Below are 18534 nucleotides of genomic sequence, written 5' to 3'. Positions count from 1 at the left end.
TCAACAGTATTTAACTGTCTCAATTCCACTCTGTATCTGAACTCTCTCTTATTTGAAGATATTCAAATACTAGCGGCCTTATTATCACTCAAAATTTCCTTAACCCTGTTCAGGGGCCTGACCTGATTACTGTTAAAATTCCACTGGAATGATTCCATTTTTGTTAAACTGTTGCTAAAATAGCTGCATCCAGTGGAGATTTTAAGGAACAGAAACAGTTTTTAAATTTACCCTCCCCACACACTTTCCATAGTGCTACTAATCCCTTTTTCTAATTTTTATCTTAATTTTCTGTGCACACGAACACATTTGGTGCAATTCCAGCAGAACAGTTTTCCAAATTGTTTATACAGTATAGCCTTCTCCTATTTCATAACAACTTTTAACTGATCCATTTCATGGGCTGCTTCTGTAGCAGTAGACACACTAAGCTTTACTCAAAGGAGATTTACTGAAATGAATGGACCTAAGTTAGTCATATCCATTAATTTCAATGGGTCTACTCTGAGTATGATTAACATTGCCTATAACTCAATATATATATAATTTAAAGAAGGATATATCCATAGATGTCAGGAGGAAGCCTGTGCTATGATCAGATCTGTAGTCTATAAATTTGTTAATCCAGCATACCTGAATCTCAAATAACTTTGACTGGAATGGAACAAAGCCAGTAGACACAGTTTTGCAATCATACTATCTAATATCAAAAGGTTACTGTTCTCTGTCAAACATATTTCTTAAACGCACATGATGGAAAGGTTAAGGCCACAATCATATGCACACTAAGCTGGAAGTAAGCTCTACTGAATGCAGTGGGGCTAACTTCTAAGTTTCATAAGGGCTAAAGCTAGTTTTTGATTGCATGTTCATTCAAAAACAATGTCACATGACAGGCAAACTGAAATGCTCCCAACTGATGCATAGCAATAGAAATTTCTCTGGGAATTTCAGTGCACAAACTGTAGTCGTCAGACTGCAATTTATATGTGTTCTTTCCACACAAGCACAGAAGACGCTTTTGAGTTGCTGATTTTATTTCATTTTAAACATAACTGTTTTCTTTCTAAGATCAAACAACGCCAATTCACTTATTCCATTACCCATGCTAAGGCCCCAAAGAATTAAGCAATGGTTTTCAAGCCCCATGTGGGCTATAATGCCATAGAGCTTGGTAAAGGCAAGCCTTATCTCACAATCCATAATTTTTAATTGCCAGTACTCAGAGGAATGCCTAAATCTTCCACTGATGGCATCACAGTCTACTGCCATGGAAATAGTTAGCACTACAAACAGCGACCTCACCTCTATGGAAAACAGAGAAGACTGTGTAAAGTGGAAATGACAGCTGGGATAAATCAACCTTCAAATATAATAAACATTTAAAGTAGCCTGCTTAAACATACACACAGACGAACACACACCAACAGTTCATACTAGCCTAGGGATCACTGTAGGACACACAAGTTTCTGGAAATGTCCATGTGTCCTTACACACTCCTGTGCTGTTTCTATCTGCAGGATCTGCACCATCTGAGAATTTATTATTCATCCTCTCAGGGCTGGCCAACATCTCTAATCTCAGTCCCTGCTCCTCAGTTGTTACTATCCTGCATCCAGCTGATCTTTACTGGGATTGTGGTTCTGCACACCAAAGTTTAAGAAGGCTGCCAACCAACTGGAGCATGTCCAGAGGAGCGTAACAAAGATGACAAGGGTCCGGGAGGAAAGTTGTGGGGGACACACAGCAGAAGAGACCATTTAGAGGTGACACAGCAGCCATCTTCAAATATTTGAAAGGCTGTCACATGGATGATGAAGCAAATTTGTTTTCAGTTACTCCACAGGGCAGTACGTGAACCAACAGCCCCAAAATACAATAAAGGGGATTTTGATTAGAATTCAGGAAATATGTGTTCATGGTATGAGTTGCTTGGGGAAGAAATGGATTGCCTTGGAAGTGATAGACCAGGGGTCAGCAACCTTTTTCAGCCATAGGCCAGTCCACCATCTCTCAGACCATGTGGTAGGCCAGATTATTTTTTTTGGGGGGGGGGTGAATGAATTCCTATGCCCCACAAATAACCCAGAGATGCATTTTAAATAAAAGCACACATTCTACTCATGTAAAAACATGCTGATTTCCGGATTGAGAAGGAAATCTGGCTGGATCTGGCCCCAGGCCTTAGTTTGCCTACCCATGAACTAAGCCATTTGCTGCACAACAGTAGATTTTCTGTTGCATGGAGTTAAACTAGATAGCCTTTGAGGTTATTTCTGCTTCTCTGTTTCTACGATTCTAAGCTCTCCACTTTGCCCCTTGTCCCATCTGTTATATTCCTGCCACACATCAAGCATGTTTCAAAAACAAACCATAAACTATAAAACCATAGGACAAACCTTGGTCACAGGACATGGTTAGCCTGGAGAGAGCTAAAGCATGAGCCAAACAGCCACAGTCTCCTCCCTGGGAGTTCCCCCTGCACATGCTAAACCATGGTTTGTGAGTGAACCAGACCATTGAAACTAATGACTAGTTTGAGATCTTTAATTACAAAGGATCTACTCTAAGTAGAGGGGGAAGCGTGTGGTGCTGTGGTCTAAACCACAGAGCCTAGGACTTGCCGATCAGAAGGTCGGTGGTTCAAATCCCCATGACAGAGTGAGCTCCAGTTGTTAGGTCCCAGCTCCTGCCCACCTAGCAGTTCAAAAGCACGTCAAAGTGCAAGTAAATAAATAGGTACCACTCCGGCGGGAAGGTAAACGGAGTTTCCATGCACTGCTCTGGTTCGCCAGAAGCGGCTTAGTCATGCTGGCCACATGACCCGGAAAAACTGTCTGTAGACAAACTCTGGCTCCCTCGGCCTATAGAGCGAGATGAGCGTGCAACCCCAGAGTCGTCCACGACTGGACCTAATGGTCAGGGGTACCTTTACCTTTTACTCTAAGTAGAACTTAGTTAGTGGAACCCAAATGAACAACTAGCACAAGTGCCAGGCTTCTGACACACATCTTGGTGTCTTGGATAATACCTTCAGTGACTCTGGGTCACATGCCCAGTGACTACAATGAATATATTCTGTGGCAACAAACCATTTAGAAAATGAAAATCAGAAATGCAACTGGCCACTGTGAAACATTTTAAAGGTTTAGGGCTTTTAGTCAAGTGCCTGCTTAGAGATCTGTATAATGCATTTTCTCTTTCGTGGGTGAACAGCTTTAATTACAGGCTAACTAACAATGAAACAGAATGATAACTCAAATGTTTTGTTGAGAGTTTATAGATGTGTTTAAGGCTGGATGGAGAAAAAGAGCTGGAAGGTGGCTCCAGGCACATTCGCCAACATGAAAGAAGGCACGCATTCTGGAGAGGAGGAGAGAAAGACAAAGGGAAGGTGGAGAAGTCTAGGCAGATCGTGGGGAGTGGAAGAATGCAGGCGGAGATAAGGGAAGTGCAGGGAAGGAAATTCATTTTCTCCTCAAAGAACCCAAAGCAGTTTTTCAAATCTTGGGGAGATACAAATCTAGAAAACTGGTTTTTGGGAAATCTATGAAGGGAATGGAAACAACTTGTTGTAATTGGAAAAAAGACATAATAAGGCCAAGAAAGAACATTCTAAAAACAATACTGTTCATGGTTGCACATCAAAGGAGGAGTTGCACAGAGCAGACAGAAGCAAAAGATAATTGCATACACACATTTTAAGCAGGGTTGGTACCCTGGAAGGAAAAATAACAACATATTCAGTATCTTGGGCTTCACGGGAAAGAAATACCTTCAGCAATTGTCCTTGTTTGCCTGCCACAGTAAGACAAACTATTGCTTACAGGGACTGCTCATGGCTAGCAAGAAGAGAACTTAAGAGCTTATGTTCAGACAACATGTCAAGCCAAACTTGGCTTGGCAGAGAAATAAAAAACAAAGCAAAACCACTGGGGTAGTAGCAAAGCAGCAGTGAACTCCTCTCAGGGAAACTGCATGTTTGTGAATTCTAGTAAGCCAGAGTTTACCACAAACTAAGCCAGGGGCCAGCAAACTTTTTCAGCAGGGAGCCGGTCCACTGTCCCTCAGAGCTTGTGGGGGGCCGGAATATATTTGGGTGGGGGGAAATGAACAAATTCCTATGCCCCACAAATAACCCAGAGATGCATTTTAAATAAAAGCACACATTCTACTCATGTAAAAACACCAAGCAGGCCCCACAAATAACCCAGAGATGCATTTTAAATAAAAGGACACATTCTTCTTATGTAAAAACACGCTGATTCCCGGACCGTCCGCAAGCCGGATTTAGAAGGCGACTGGGCCGGATCTGGCCCCGGGCCTTAGTTTGCCTACCCATGAACTAAGCCATTTGCTTACTGTGATGTTTGGAACCAAGCGCCACCACATATAATTGAGCTTTTATGTGTGTATGGCTTTAAAAGAGGCTTAGACAAATTCATGGAGGATGAGGCTGTCCGTGGCTACTAACCCTGATGGCTATGTTCTCTTCCACCAGGGATCAAGCCTTTGGAGTGACAGGCCCTGCCTGTGGAACTCCTTGCAAGTAGAGGTCTGGTAGGAGTCAACCCTGCCTTCTTTTGAAACTTGCATTTTTAAACCTACCAGTATTAATTGCTTTTTTTTTTTTTTAGTAAGATTTTATGTTGTAAACTGCCTTGCCAATTGTTGGCTGCAATTATATTTTAGTAAATTGTGGGTTGCTTGCTTTATCAGCTGTTGGTTTGCTGATATTTTACTTGTGAGTATATTGTACTATATATTAATTTTATTGGAAACCTCTTTGGAAGAGTTTACTCTTCAAGATGGCATATAAATGTTTCAAATAAATGCTATGCTGGTGGAATGCCAAATACTCTGGTGGCATGACAAATACGCCAGCAGAACTCTTCTAATATACTTGCAGATGCCTCCATTCGCAGAGCCATTTCCTGCAGAATAAAGTATAGGATTGCTCTGCCTATCTTTTGAATGTATTTATGGTTATTGTTTATTGTTACTCAGTGTTAAGCTTTGGTAGATTGATGCTGCCTTTATCATTTCCTAAAATCTAAGGCATATGTTTTTCATTGTTCCTCCTCAGCCAATCAGCCTATTAAAAATTATTATTAACAGAACTGAGTATAAGATAGGACTAGAAATCAGGATGCCATTCCTATTTTTGGGTGGTGAAAATAGCAAGCCAGACGCAAATGAATCCCCATGAGAGGGTAAGAACTGAAATACTGTTTGCCCACAACAAGCATACGTGCTTGGTTTCAGGGTTGCAACTTTTCTTGTTCTCAAAAAAATTAGAAGGAAGCAATATTACTGCTCTGATTGTTTCAGCATAGCTCTCTGCATTTAATTTCATCTATTACAGCAATTTTCCATTTTAAATTCAGTTATTTTTAGTGTGTCTCATTCTCACTAGCCTTGTGTACTGGAACTCTCAGCTGCATGAAATGCTATGCAGATCTTAAGCCAATACTGGCCATCTCTAAGTTCCCTTCACTGCCATTCTATAGCAGTCCTGAATGAACATATATATGTTGATCCGGAATTAAATTCCACTAGAATAAGGCAATACTGTATGTGTGTTGATTCATGTAATGAGCTAAAGACTGAAGGTTTTGTTACTGGCAGGATACTGGAGGGGACGGCTGTAGTAAGCCATTCCCAATCCTCTATGCCCACATAAAGTTTCCTAAATTCTAGAGCAAAATGGGGGAGAGAGTTTTTGGACCAGCAGGTGGAGTGGATGAGAGCTGGAGTCCAACAACATCTGGAGGGCCACAGGTTCCTATTCTAGCTTTAACATCCCTCTTCTACAGCACCAGGTGTTAATAGACCTGACGTAGTCTCTCCCACTGTTAACAATTAAAATGCCATTGCCACCAACAGACATTTAAAATTCAAACATTTAAAGGCTTATCATCAATCCTCAACACAGTATACACAAAACATGCTAGCCTTCTTATACAAAATGAAAGAACAAGGTCTCATGAGGGCCTTTTAGCATTTTTATAGTGCAATACTATGCATCTCTTCTCACAAATATGTCCCACTGAATTCAATGAAATGTACTCCCAGGTAATTAAGTAATGGTATTATAGCCTTAACTTTCCGGGGGGAAGAAACCTACATATGCCAAAATTCAGGGGTGCTTTATAGAGTCACTGACATTGACAATCAATACAACAGAATGCAGTGGGGGGAAACAGTGTGTGTTTGAACATCACAATAAACCATAAGTTTCAGATTTTAAACCAATCTGTTTAGTGTTTTCTGGTTCTTTGTTGTAGTTAAGTCAGTGTGGACCCAAAAGTGTTTCTAATTTTGCAAAAGATGGCATATTTTTATTTTATTTTATATTTTAGTTTTATTCTTCCCTGTCTAATTAGTTTTAGGGAACAAACATAAAAGCTATTCATTAGCAGTAATATGTAATCTGCTCAAACTATTTGCTTAAATTAGTATTTGCAAAGTGTGTTCCGAGTAACTCTGGGATTTAACTGAAACTCTTCAGGGATTTCTTGATGAGAAGATAGATAATTATGGATATGCTGCCTGAAAGACTGCTGGGGAACTATCACTGATTTACCCTGAAATGCAAAGTTGAAGAAAAGTAATGGAAGCATTTTAGGGTGACAAGTGAGCTTAACAAACCTGGCTGTGTGCTTGTCAGCTGAGTGCAACCTAGACCAGGATTGGTGTGTGTTTTTCAGTCCAAGGACTGCATTCTTTCAGGGGCAACGTTCTAGGAGCCACTGGTCTGCAGAGCAATGGATGGAAGACTTACTTTTGCAATCTAGGTTACATTTCAGGCACACAAATACCAGAGGTTTCTACACACACATACACCTCTCCAGCCCTCATCCAAACAAGACAAATTATCAGAGACTAAGGAAACATTCTAGCCACACAAAATTACTTGAGGGTTTGAGCAGGGCCAGTAAGGGATGTGGCCAGAGGAACAGGGAGAGTCTTAAGGGCCAGATAGAGACATGTGGTCCAAAGTTTTCCATCTCTGCCTTAGACCACCGATCTTCAGCTAGTGAGCTGGGACCCAACATGGGGCCATAATCTAAGGAGATTTGCAACAGCAGATGTATGTTTGGGCTAAAGGTGGGTCCCTGGTTTGAAATTATTCAAGGCTACTGCCTTAGAACATGCTCCAGAATCCTCTGAAAGACACTTGTAAGAATTTTGAAGCAGTCATCAACAATCCATCAAATGTGGAAAGTGTTCCTGGAAATTATTGACTAAATAAGTAAGTCACCCATCACTTATGTAGCAGGTCACAGTGGTCTCAGAACAATACTTTCATTTGCAGTAGGAAGGCAAAAGCGTATCAGGCAGATATTCCTGTTTCCACTGGACCACAGCTCTGCGGCAGAGCACTTGTGATGCATGCAGAAGGTGCCATGCTCAACCTTAAGGCATCTCCACTTAAAAGGACCCAGTGGCAGGTGCTGGGAAACATCCCTGCCTGAAACCCTGGAAAGCCACACCCAGAAAGAATAGATGGACAAAAAGCCTGACTTGATATAAGGTAACTTCCTATGCTCTTGGAGGTATTTTTGTTTGTCGTTATGACTGTAAAGCTATTGATAGATCTTTTACATCTTATGACTGCTGTGAACTTCTCTAACTCTGGTAAAAAAAATGGAATACTAAGTAAATAATGTCAGGGAATGGAGACTACGTAATGACAGAACATGGGATCCATTGTGGACTGTATCTTATCCTTCCTGTCTAAACAGCAGGTTGTTTCATTTTCATCAGTGCACAAGTAGGCACTTTTGTCTTAGTTGGAAGGAATATGGTTACTTGAGTCACACTGAGCATGGGGAATTAGAACTCTTCAGTTCTGCTTGTACATCCCATTAAGAGTTATTAACATATTAACTCCCGATAACTGAAAAGGCAAAGTCCACAGTGATAGTTTCATTGGGATACATTGATCTGTAAGAATATGCAAACTCTTAACTTCATTTTTCCCCCTCTCACACAAAAAAGCTATGTGAACCTAAATTTACTTCAAAAGCTTGAATGTTTTCACAAATTAAAGTTGATTTCTGCTCCAGAAAGAATCGTGGAGGTACTTTAACTACAATTTGTATTCACAATCAAAACACAAACGGATAAAGTTTTTCCCCTACTTCAGTTCAATATGTGCAGAGAGGCGACTGAGATTACAAAAGGATAGTATTTATTTGGGGCTTATTAGGAGCACGATCCTAAGCGTGCACCATTGAAATCCACCTCTCTGCATATTTACTCAGAAGTAAGTCACACTGGGTGGTATGCAGTGGGGGGGGGGTTGGGGGGGGGAAAGCAGGGGTGCGCATACCCATAAGCAATTTGTGAATCTTTGTACTTTTGTCCATTTACTGTACTGTATTCATTTCCCCCGATTTGAACTATAAAATGGTGATTTTCTTGAGTCAAAATGAGAGTACCCCAAAACATTTTTAAAGAAGAAAAAAAGCAATGAAACAGTTGTGCTAGTGCAATAATTAGTTCCAGAATTGGTGCAAGTGAAAAAGGATTACTCATTACTTTCTTCCCTACATCTGTTCCAGAGGGTTTGGTGGCAGCAGGGGACAGGACCCAGAACAAGTTGGGGTTGTGTGGAAAGGAGGAGAATGTTTCATTGTGGAAAGAGAAATTGTGCTAGCAGAATGGCTCACATCAGTATTGCTGCATGCGACCCACAGAGTTCACAGGGACTTACATCTTGGACATGCTTCAGAAGAAACCTCCATGGCATCTATTAGGCTGCAGCAGCAGAGAGAGAGAGCCCCTTTGTCAGGTCCTTCGGGCCTTTTGCTCCTCAACTGCCACCTGACATCAGCCCCTCAAGCAAACTGCAGTGGAGGGAAGAGAGAAACCAGTGCACTTGGGGCTCCTGCTCTCTTTGCAACTCTTTCCATTCCAGTTGGCCATGATGAACTTCGCCACTAAGACCAGAGTTTGCTCTTTCCCTCCCCCTTCTCTCTACTTCCAGAGGCTTGGGCTTGCAGGGCTGCAGCCTCCAACACGCCTCCTCCTCTCCCTGGACTCTGCAGCCACTTCGGTGAAAGAGCCTTAAGAAAACCGAAGCAGCTGGTAAAACAGGGGGCGCAGCAGCACCAGCAGAGGATCCCATTTGCCATACTAACCTCACCAGATCAGTCATACAGGATCCCACCACCACGACCTCAGCAGCTGCCATGTCAGAGAGAGGTTTAGGACCACAGCACCTAACCTGACTCGCATCTACCTGAGCTGCCTGGGCACTAGATCTCCAACCACCGCTCACCCCGCTTTGCCACAGGGGGGTCCTTCGCCTGCGCGCTATGTGCGCCCGCCAAGGCGCCTGAGTTTTTACTTTGCGCTTTCCCGAACTTCGACTGCGGAGCGAGCTCAGCACACCGTTATCAGAGCACCCCATTATAACTCTGCTGCCCGTTCTAACGGGGGCGAATTTTTTTTTCTTCAGGCGCGCTTTAGTCGCCTATATATCCACGGAAGCCCCGATTTTCTTTTTTTTAAAAAAACTGCCTATCGGGTGCGCGCTTGGCTTTTCTGCAGGAGATTGGCGCGCGAGCGCGCACGCAGGAGCGTGCTGGGCGGAGTGGGAGGGTCTACGCAGGCGCGCGGGCAAGGCGAGTGGCAGCTGCTGGGTTTCTTGGAGGTTTGTTTGCCCGTACTCCCCCCCCCCCCCGTGCAGTCTCCCTTTACACACAGCAACAGGGGGTGGGGTGGGGGGCAAGGATGGTTCCCCTTCAGGCTGGGTGGATGCTGGTGGGGTTTCTCCACCCCTCCTCTTTCTCTTCTTATTAGGGGAGCAAAGCCTGAAGGAAGGGGCTTGGCTTGGCTGGGGGGGGGGGGGAGGGACAACAACCCCTCAGACCTGGGCATTTGACGGGGGGAGACCGTTTTATAGGAAACAGCCACTACCAATTGTGTGTAAGGCTTGTGCTGCACTTACTTGTAGGTGCTGTTCATTTATGAATCAATACTGCTGCTCATAATACCCGTTTCCTGTGCTTCTTAACAGATTGCAGGGTTGCAGCAGCTGGTGCCCTTGCTGGACTCATGTGCCACTCATTCTTGCTACAGGTAGAAAGCCAGTTGTAGTGGATAAGTCCCCTGGCTCAGGCATCATCTCTGCCATGAGCTTAAGCAGCCATTTAACTGGATCCGCTGCATCTGCAATATGGGTATAATAAATAAATAAAAAATTGGTCCAGTAGCACCTTAGAGACCACATAAAAGCTTATACAGTGGTACCTCGGGTTACAGACGCTTCAGGTTACAGACTCTGCTAACCCAGAAATAATACCTCGGGTTAAGAACTTTGCTTCAGGATGAGAACAGATATCGCATGGCGCCGGCAGCAGAACGCCCCATTAGCTAAAGTGGTACCTCAGGTTAAGAACAGTTTCAGGTTAAGAATGGACCTCCAGAACGAATTAAGTTCTTAACCTGAGGTACCACTGTACCCAGAACAAACTTAGTTGGTCTCTAAGGTGCTACTGGACCAAAAAAATTATTTATTTTGACTGCGTCAGACCAACACTGCTACCTACCTGAATCTAGAATCATGGGTATAATAATTCTTTTAAGTATATATACACACACACACACACACACACACACACTTTCCAAGTTTATACATTTCATTAATTTTACAGTCATTTTAACATTTCAAAATTGGGAAACAGGTATAATAATTCTAGTCTACCGTGTAAGGTTGTTGTGATATGACATGTGTGAAGTGTGCGTTCGGCGCTTGAACAGCTATCTGTGCATACCAAGTATGAGTATTTTATGTTACGTTGAGGAAAACTTACAACACATAGCTGTCAAAGGTAAGGGTGCCCTACAAAAACAAGTGCCGGCTGCCTACCATCGATATGAGGATAGGAGCTTGAAGAACTGCTTCCAGTCAGAGTTGACAGTACTGGGCTAGATGGACCAGTGCTCTGACTTGGGATAAGACAGCTTCATGTGAGGGTTGTGTAAACAATTTATAAATTTATGAATCTATAAATAAAAGTGGGAAATGATTCAATGGAATTTAACCATTTATCTTATTTCTGAAATGTTCAGTTTTGTTTGCAGCACTGTAGTCTTCTGCACTTTTATATGAATATTGTTATATACTACTTACAAAGTTTAATGCAATCTCATATGTAGTATTTGGGCAGAAATTCAAAGCACGTTAAGTTTTCTATTGTTACTAAGAGACACTTTTCTCCCAATTTTATTTGGATAAAAATAATAAGCACAGCATATTTTATCTCGGTTCTGACTTAACAAGGTATTTTAGTAAATTGTTTGGAATGGTAGGTAAATTTTATACTCTGGTAAACTTTAAAATGTGTTAATGGTCACTAAGCTCATTGAGAGATTAATAAAAAGGGCACTGTCCAACTGCTGAAGTAACTATCAGGCCTGCACAACTGGTGACACACTGAGTTGAGCACAGCCCATCAGCTGGATACAGTTGTCTGCCAAGAGCCTGACAACCACCTCTGCTTTTGTCACCACAAGCAACCAGCAGAACCAGAAGATTTATCAAGTCAGTGGTGGGCTATTCTCATCTTGTTAGGTCATAAGTTGCATTGTATTTTATAATGGACCACTGAACAAAATGAGAGAACCATGTTTTATGAGTGAGATGCTTACTAAATGTTAGGAGGGCAAATGGTTGTGTGGCTATAACTGTGGACCATAGCCAAGTGGATGGGCAGCAGCTAGCCCAAATGTGCCCCCTGTTCCCAGCAGGCTTTGCTTCCATTTCCTTTCCCTTGGCCCCTACTTGCATCAGCCTTTTTTAAAAAGTTGCTTGCTTTCATCATCCTTTCCTTGCTTGCCTTGTCTTTGGCCCTGCCTTGTATGTCAGGTCTCAAGAGTCGTCTCTTTTAAGATATGTATAGAAATTGTGTGGCTTCCCTTTGATACGTTCACAATTATTTTTCCTTGCAGAACTGCGTGCACCTTGCAGATTAGGATGTCCCCTGAAGTTGCTTTGCACAGAATATCTCCAGCACTTTCTCCTTTTGTTTCTAATGTGGTCAGGAATGGAAAAGTCGGATTGGATGCAACTAACTGTTTAAGGATTACAGATCTGAAATCTGGGTAAGTGCCCTTAATGAATTCAAATAATGTCTATGTGCCAATTTTTGTTGTCAGTAATCACATTCAATTTATTTGGAATGAAGAATGAAGAAATTTAAGAAGTTTTAGCAAGGCTATAGAAATCGTGATGTGTAGTGCAACACAATTGGATTTAATATTATTATTCATTGGTAGAGCTTGGTAATTGATTTCAGAAATGAATCTAATGTGTTTGAGCATTTCATTTCCATATCACATTTGGTTTTGTATCCAACCCTAAATGCCTGTCTTAAGTATTTGGCTATACATAATCTGAAAAATAGGGCTTCCCCAAAGTTAACTTTTCTTAAGATGTTACTATTAAATGCTAGTTATATTGTGTAAGAATTTTCTTGTTGTTGAATACCACCTTTCATCTTTTACTGTTGGCAATAATGCTAGATGGAGGCTTAGCACTAGATCTAGGGACACGGGTGGTGCTGTGGTCTAAACCACTGAGCCTCTTGGGCTTGCTGATCGTAAGGTCAGCAGTTCAAATCCATGCAACGGGGTGAGCTCCCGTTGCTTTGCCCAGCACCTGCCAACCTAGCAGTTCAAAAGCATACCAGCACAAGTAGATAAATAGGTACCGCTGCAGCAGGAAGGTAAACTGCATTTCCATGCACTCTGGCACTTGCCACGGTATTCCGTGCACCAGAATCAGTTTAGTCATGCTGGCCACATGACCCGAAAAAGCTGTCTGCGGGCAAACGCCGGCTCCCTCAGCCTGAAAGCAGAGATGAGCACCGAACCCCATAGTCAAATTTGACTAGTCTTAATTGTCCAGGGGCCCTTTACCTTTTTTACCTTAGGACTAGGATTGGGCTGAGGAAGAACTTTTATTATAGTGCATGCTTTGCAAGCAAAAGGTCCAAGGTTCAGTCTCAAAAATCTTTACATAGGGAGAATAGCCCTATCTGAAACCCTGGAATGCTGCTTCCATACAATGTATTGAGCTAGGTGAACTATGTTCCTAAACATGACTCTTCTACCTGGCCAGAAGGCCACCAATAGATGAGGGATGGTAGCTGTAACTTTGCATACATTACTGATATCCAATGAACCCTCAGTATACCTTGGTGTTGTATCAGCCACAACCACAAGTCTAGAGAAGCAATAGTAATAAATTTCAGTGGCTGACACTGCTGTCAAGCACGAACACTATGACATGTTTCTGTGCTGATTTCTTCATTAGTGGGTCTGTTCTGACAGCTGACATTTCTGAGCTGTGGGGAATAATTGAGCACAGCTCACACAACATAATAAGCACGTTCTTAACCTAGGGATTTGCTCATATAATTTTAATATAGAATAGGTCTTGCTTTTTCTGGGAAACTCCCCTGTAACCTATTTTATTTAAATATTTTATGCTGCCTCTTTCAGCCTATTTAAAGACACCTAAGGTGACTAATAATACCCATAATAAGATACAAAAATAAACAACGATCAACCAACAAATTCATAAAAAATAGTAAAATAAATAAATAAATTGAAACACCAGCAGTAGCGAGATTTAAAACTGCCGAAGTTGACCACTGCCTAAGTCATACATGCTCATCTGAATGGCAGCATCTAGACTTGGTGCCCCAAAAAATCAAGTAAAGAGGCTCACCTGGGCAGTGAATTGCAAATCTAGGCATCACTATTGAAAAGGTACAAATTCCACATTGGGTGTAATTAGAAAAGGAATAAATAAAATAAAACTGACAAAACAATACCAAATAAAGATCTGTTGTGCAACCACACTTGAAATACTGTGTACAGTTTTGGTCACCATGTCTCAGAAAGGATTTTGCAGAGCTGGAAAAGTTGCAGAAAAAGGCAGCCAAATGATCAAGGAAGGGGCTCAAGGACAGGTTACAACATCTGCGTCTTTTTAGCTTGTAAAAAAGGTGAATGAGGTTAGACATGGTAGGTGTGTGAGAGATTATGCATTGTGTGGAGAAAGATATGTTATGTTCTCTCTATCATAATATTAGAAGAAAGGGTCATCAGATACAGGGCAGACTAAAGGATGCACTTTTGCACACAGCACTTAGTCAAAGATGTGATGATAGCCGCATCTTTGAAAGTGGCTTGAAAGATAAGACTGTCAGTGGCTACCAGGCATAATGACCGTATCATTTCAACACAGATAACTCGCAACTTAAATACATTTAACTTGTGCGCATTCAGCTTTACAAGCTTGGCTAAAAATTAAAAAGGGGACAGGCATCAAGGTAAAAGAAACACTTTGAAATAGTCTTGGAAATTAATTGACAACCAGTGAATAATCCTGGTTCATCTGAATCACGAACTCTATCTTCTGCACTCTGTACTGATCAAAGTGTCTGAAAACATCCTCGCATATAGTACGTTGCAGTAGTCCAGTCCAAAGTTGATAATGGCATGCATAGTGGTGGCCTTTTCTAGGAGACGGTCCAGCTGGTATACTAGCCAAAGCATGATGTAAATGTTTCTGGCCATGGCTGCTACCTTGGCTTCTTGGAGCCTACAGGATCCAGGAGCACTCTCAGACTGCAAACTTGATCCATCAGGCAGAGTTAAACTCTGCTACAACAAGGCAACTGTCTATTTAGCCTAGATAAGCTGAACCCCTTGCTAACTGTATTTCTGCCATTATTTAGCATAGTAGTGAGGGGCAGTCATATTTCCAAATCTTATTTTTTTGGTGCTAACACAGCTGTGTTGGTTTTGTGAAATGAGTTTGAGTTTGCCTTTAAGTATCTGAATGTGTAACTTGGACAACTTCAAGACACTTTCTCCCCCCAAAGCACCCAAAGTTTAATATTTTAGAACTACTGTTACAGAAGGCTCATAATATGATACGGCAAACTTGTGGATAAGCTTTCTCTACTCTGTGGATGGGGGCAGAGCAAAAGCAAGCAAGATACGACTTTACACAACCAGGAAATGTTGCAGGATATGCTTCAGTTTTCTTGTATGGTGCCTGCATCTATTTGATTTATATCTTGGGAACCACTATTAATGCTCAATTTTCTCACTACTACTTCCTTTTCTCTTGACAGCATTTGTAGCTCCTTAAAAGTATTTTGCTAACTAATACTTTTTGCTCAGAAAGTACCTGCTTTTGAAATCTCTTGTGTAGCTTTATCAAAAAGTAATTTGACAAAATGTAGCCGCAGCTGCTGTTAGCTCTCATTTCTAGACCAGTATTTTTATAGATATATATATGTGTGTGTGTGTGTGTGTGTGTGTGTGTGTGTGTGTGTGTGTTTTAAAAAGCAGAATCTTAACAGCCTGGAAAATACTTAGTGTTGCTTTTAAGGATGCTCTTATTATTATCTCTATTACACCATAAAGTATATTATCCTTTCTCCCCCTGCTATTCTGTAGTGAACTAAATGAAGTGGTTTATTTGCAAAATCAGAAATACCTTTTTTATTCCAACTGGGTATGTTTATCTAGAAGATGAGAAGACAAGGGTGCAGGGACAGTGGGCATGATTGCATTCTTCAGATGTCTGAAGAGCTGTCAAATGAAGAGAGCAAAGACTTGTCCTCTGCTGCCCCAGACAGCAGGACTAGATTGATGGGCGTAAGTTATAGGAAGGTAGATTTTAATGAGACCTTGGAAGAAATACCTGAAAGATCAGTTTGACAAGGAACCCAATTACTTACAGGGGTGGGGACAACCTTTCATTAGGTATGCTCTAGCACTGAACATGAGGCTGGACTAAACACTCTTCAAATCTATGATTTACAAGGAAGGTTGGAATCACATGCCAAGCTACAGCTCAGTATGATGTCCAATAAGCAATAATCTGCTGCTGATGTGTTATAGGGAACTTGTGAAGTTAAATGTCATGCATTTGTGATTGTTTCAATGGATGTTGGGAGTTCAGTGCAAAAAGATGGATCTGTCCATGAGTTTGAATAGGTGTTTAGAATATCGGGCCATGCTGGGGCGAAACTTAAATGTGGAGCCTTTAATGGTAGACCACAAGGGAAATTATTCACAGGCCAGTGTTTCTGCTTGGGGTGCAACCCTCTCATGCACTGGTGGTCACTCACTGCTTGATTTTGATTCTGTATCCACTGCCAACTCTCTCCTCCCTCTCTACATCTTGGGGACATGTGATGACTGTTTAGTGGTGAGCAGTGACACTGAGCATGGCCAAAGGTGCCCATGGCAGTACGCTGGAGTTATTTTTAGATCATCCCTATTGGCAGCTCTTCACAGAGAATCCCCAAATGGCTTTGGTTTTTTTAAAAGCAACCTTTTTGAATTTTTTGTCAGATGTGTGAAGTGGGGTGGGGAGGAAGTCTGATGTTATATAAGATAATAAAGACATACATATTTATAAATGAAAACTTCAAGGAAAACCCCCGAATACAGCAAGGCTATAGCATAAATGTGACAACGACACAGAATAATTCCTTGTATCGTATAAAAGTCAGTTAATAAAGGGTTGAGAAGGTTATTGAATGGCTTACTAAAGAGGCAAGTGAATCCTATGCATGTTTACTTTTATGTAACCCCCCACTGTATTCATTGAACTCCCACCTATAGCAGTGCATAGGACTGCAGTCATAATACAGTGGTACCTCGCAAGATGAATGCCTCGCAAGACAAAAAACTCGCTAGACGAAAGGGTTTTTTGTTTTTTGAGCTGCTTCGCAAGACGATTTTCCCTATGGGCTTGCTTCGCAAGACGGAAACGTCTTGCAAGTTTGTTTCCTTTTTCTTAACACCGTTAATACAGTTGCGACTTGACTTCGAGGAGCAACTCATAGCATAGTGTGGTAGCCTTTTTTGAGGTTTTTAAAGACTTTGGTGGTAGTGTGGTAGCCTTTTTTGAGGTTTTTAAAGACTTTGGTGATTTTTGAAGCTTTTCCAAAACTTTCCCGACACCGTGCTTCGCAAGACGAAAAAAATCGCAAGACGACAAAACTCGCGGAACGAATTAATTTCGTCTTGCGAGGCACCACTGTAGCCATCTGAGGTAGGTATTAGGTATTTTATTATATTATGGGGATGTTTTCCTTGAGAGAAAGCAAGTCCACATGCAATATATGGAGGAACTGTTGCAGCCATTGCTCTTTTCTTTTTGGACAGGAGCCATTAATAATAATAATAATAAAATTTTATTTATATCCCGCCCTCCCCAGCTGAAGCCGGGCTCAGAGCAGCTAACAATAATAAAAGTATTGAAGAACACATAAGGAAATGTGGATGAGGAGCAGTTTCCTACTTTTATTTGTTAACAGGAGGTATTTTATTATATTATGGGGATGTTTTCCTTGAGAGAAAGCAAGTCCACATGCAATATATGGAGGAACTGTTGCAGCCATTGCTCTTTTCTTTTTGGACAGGAGCCATTAATAATAATAATAATAAAATTTTATTTATATCCCGCCCTCCCCAGCTGAAGCCGGGCTCAGAGCAGCTAACAATAATAAAAGTATTGAAGAACACATAAGGAAATGTGGATGAGGAGCAGTTTCCTACTTTTATTTGTTAACAGGAGCAACTGGAATGGACAAGAGATCCTGTACTGTGTTTTTATTTCTAAAGTACTTTACATACTTTACATGAGTGCTTTACAGTAAATAAAAGCCGACACCAATCATGACTTTCAGATTTCTGATTACTTTGGTTTTCCTATGCATTTACCTAATGCCTTTGTCATTTAATCTGGGCATGTGTTGCTCATTGATCAGACTCTGATATTGTGTGCATCTTGGTCCTTCAATTCCCTCTTCTTTCCCTTCTAGCTGCATGTCCTTGACTCTTGGGCCCAGCTGTGATCGCTTTAAGTTGCATATTCCATATGCTGGAGAAACACTAAAATGTAAGTGCTCAAACTTTAAAGTCAGCTACCTTCTGAGACTAACTGGGGAAAGTGCCTGCTGTATGGAATGCTCTCCCCAGGGAGGCTTTCATGGTGCTGAACCTTCATTTGGTACAAGACTGATAGAAGACATTTCTATTCCCCTAAATGTTTTAGATAATGTTTGTTAACTCTGTTCTAATTGTGGTGGTTTATGAAAATACATTTCTGTTGCTTTTAGCCATGTGTTTATTTTTTTATATGCTGATCATTTGGTTATTTATGTATTTTAAATGAACGTAATTGAACCAGTGAGTCCCATTAGCAGAAACCCTGCACAATGAGTACTGCTCATGCAATGAGGCTTTCTCCCTCCCACCCCCGTGTCCCCTGAAATAAGCTCACGGGGTAGAGGGTGTCAGGAAAATAACCAGAACATCATACAGGGGAAGGAGGGATGGGTTTTTTTTTTCCATCTGGCAAGCCAAAATGATTGCCCTGATGGAGCGATGGTCTTAGCATGATGTTGTATTCCTCCCCATGTATTGTTAAGCTGCCTTGGGAGTTGTAATGTTGAAGAGTGGGGTAACACATGTTTTAAATA

At 41.5% G+C, this 18534-nt stretch overlaps 2 protein-coding genes across 8 annotated transcripts in view; one reads left to right on the top strand and one right to left on the bottom strand.

Moving 5' to 3' along the window:
* The window catches only part of RBKS (ribokinase), a 64892-nt gene extending 55455 nt beyond the window's left edge, over positions 1-9437 (bottom strand). For 2 of the 7 annotated variants that reach the window (XM_028724433.2, XM_077925638.1), the window contains exon 1: positions 9151-9437. In XM_028724433.2, coding sequence (XP_028580266.2) covers positions 9151-9422 — 272 coding nt within the window. In that variant the 5' untranslated portion in view covers positions 9423-9437. Of the gene's footprint in view, positions 1-6652; positions 6759-8679; positions 8857-9150 lie in introns of those variants that run through there. The other 5 variants (XM_028724435.2, XM_028724436.2, XM_028724441.2 and 2 more) reach the window with 5 other exon arrangements.
* A 147-nt stretch (positions 9438-9584) lies between these two features.
* The window catches only part of BABAM2 (BRISC and BRCA1 A complex member 2), a 127198-nt gene continuing 118248 nt past the window's right edge, over positions 9585-18534 (top strand). The window contains exons 1-3 of the mRNA XM_028724442.2: positions 9585-9665; positions 11966-12118; positions 17875-17951. Of these exons, the coding sequence (XP_028580275.1) occupies positions 11991-12118; positions 17875-17951 (205 nt within the window). The 5' untranslated portion in view covers positions 9585-9665; positions 11966-11990. The remainder of the gene's footprint in view (positions 9666-11965; positions 12119-17874; positions 17952-18534) is intronic.

Source organism: Podarcis muralis, chromosome 3 (genome assembly GCF_964188315.1).
Source record: "Podarcis muralis chromosome 3, rPodMur119.hap1.1, whole genome shotgun sequence".
In the NCBI taxonomy this organism is placed as follows: Eukaryota; Metazoa; Chordata; class Lepidosauria; order Squamata; family Lacertidae; genus Podarcis; species Podarcis muralis.
Note: the sequence above shows the minus strand (reverse complement) of the source record. Positions and strands in the feature narration are given on the sequence as shown.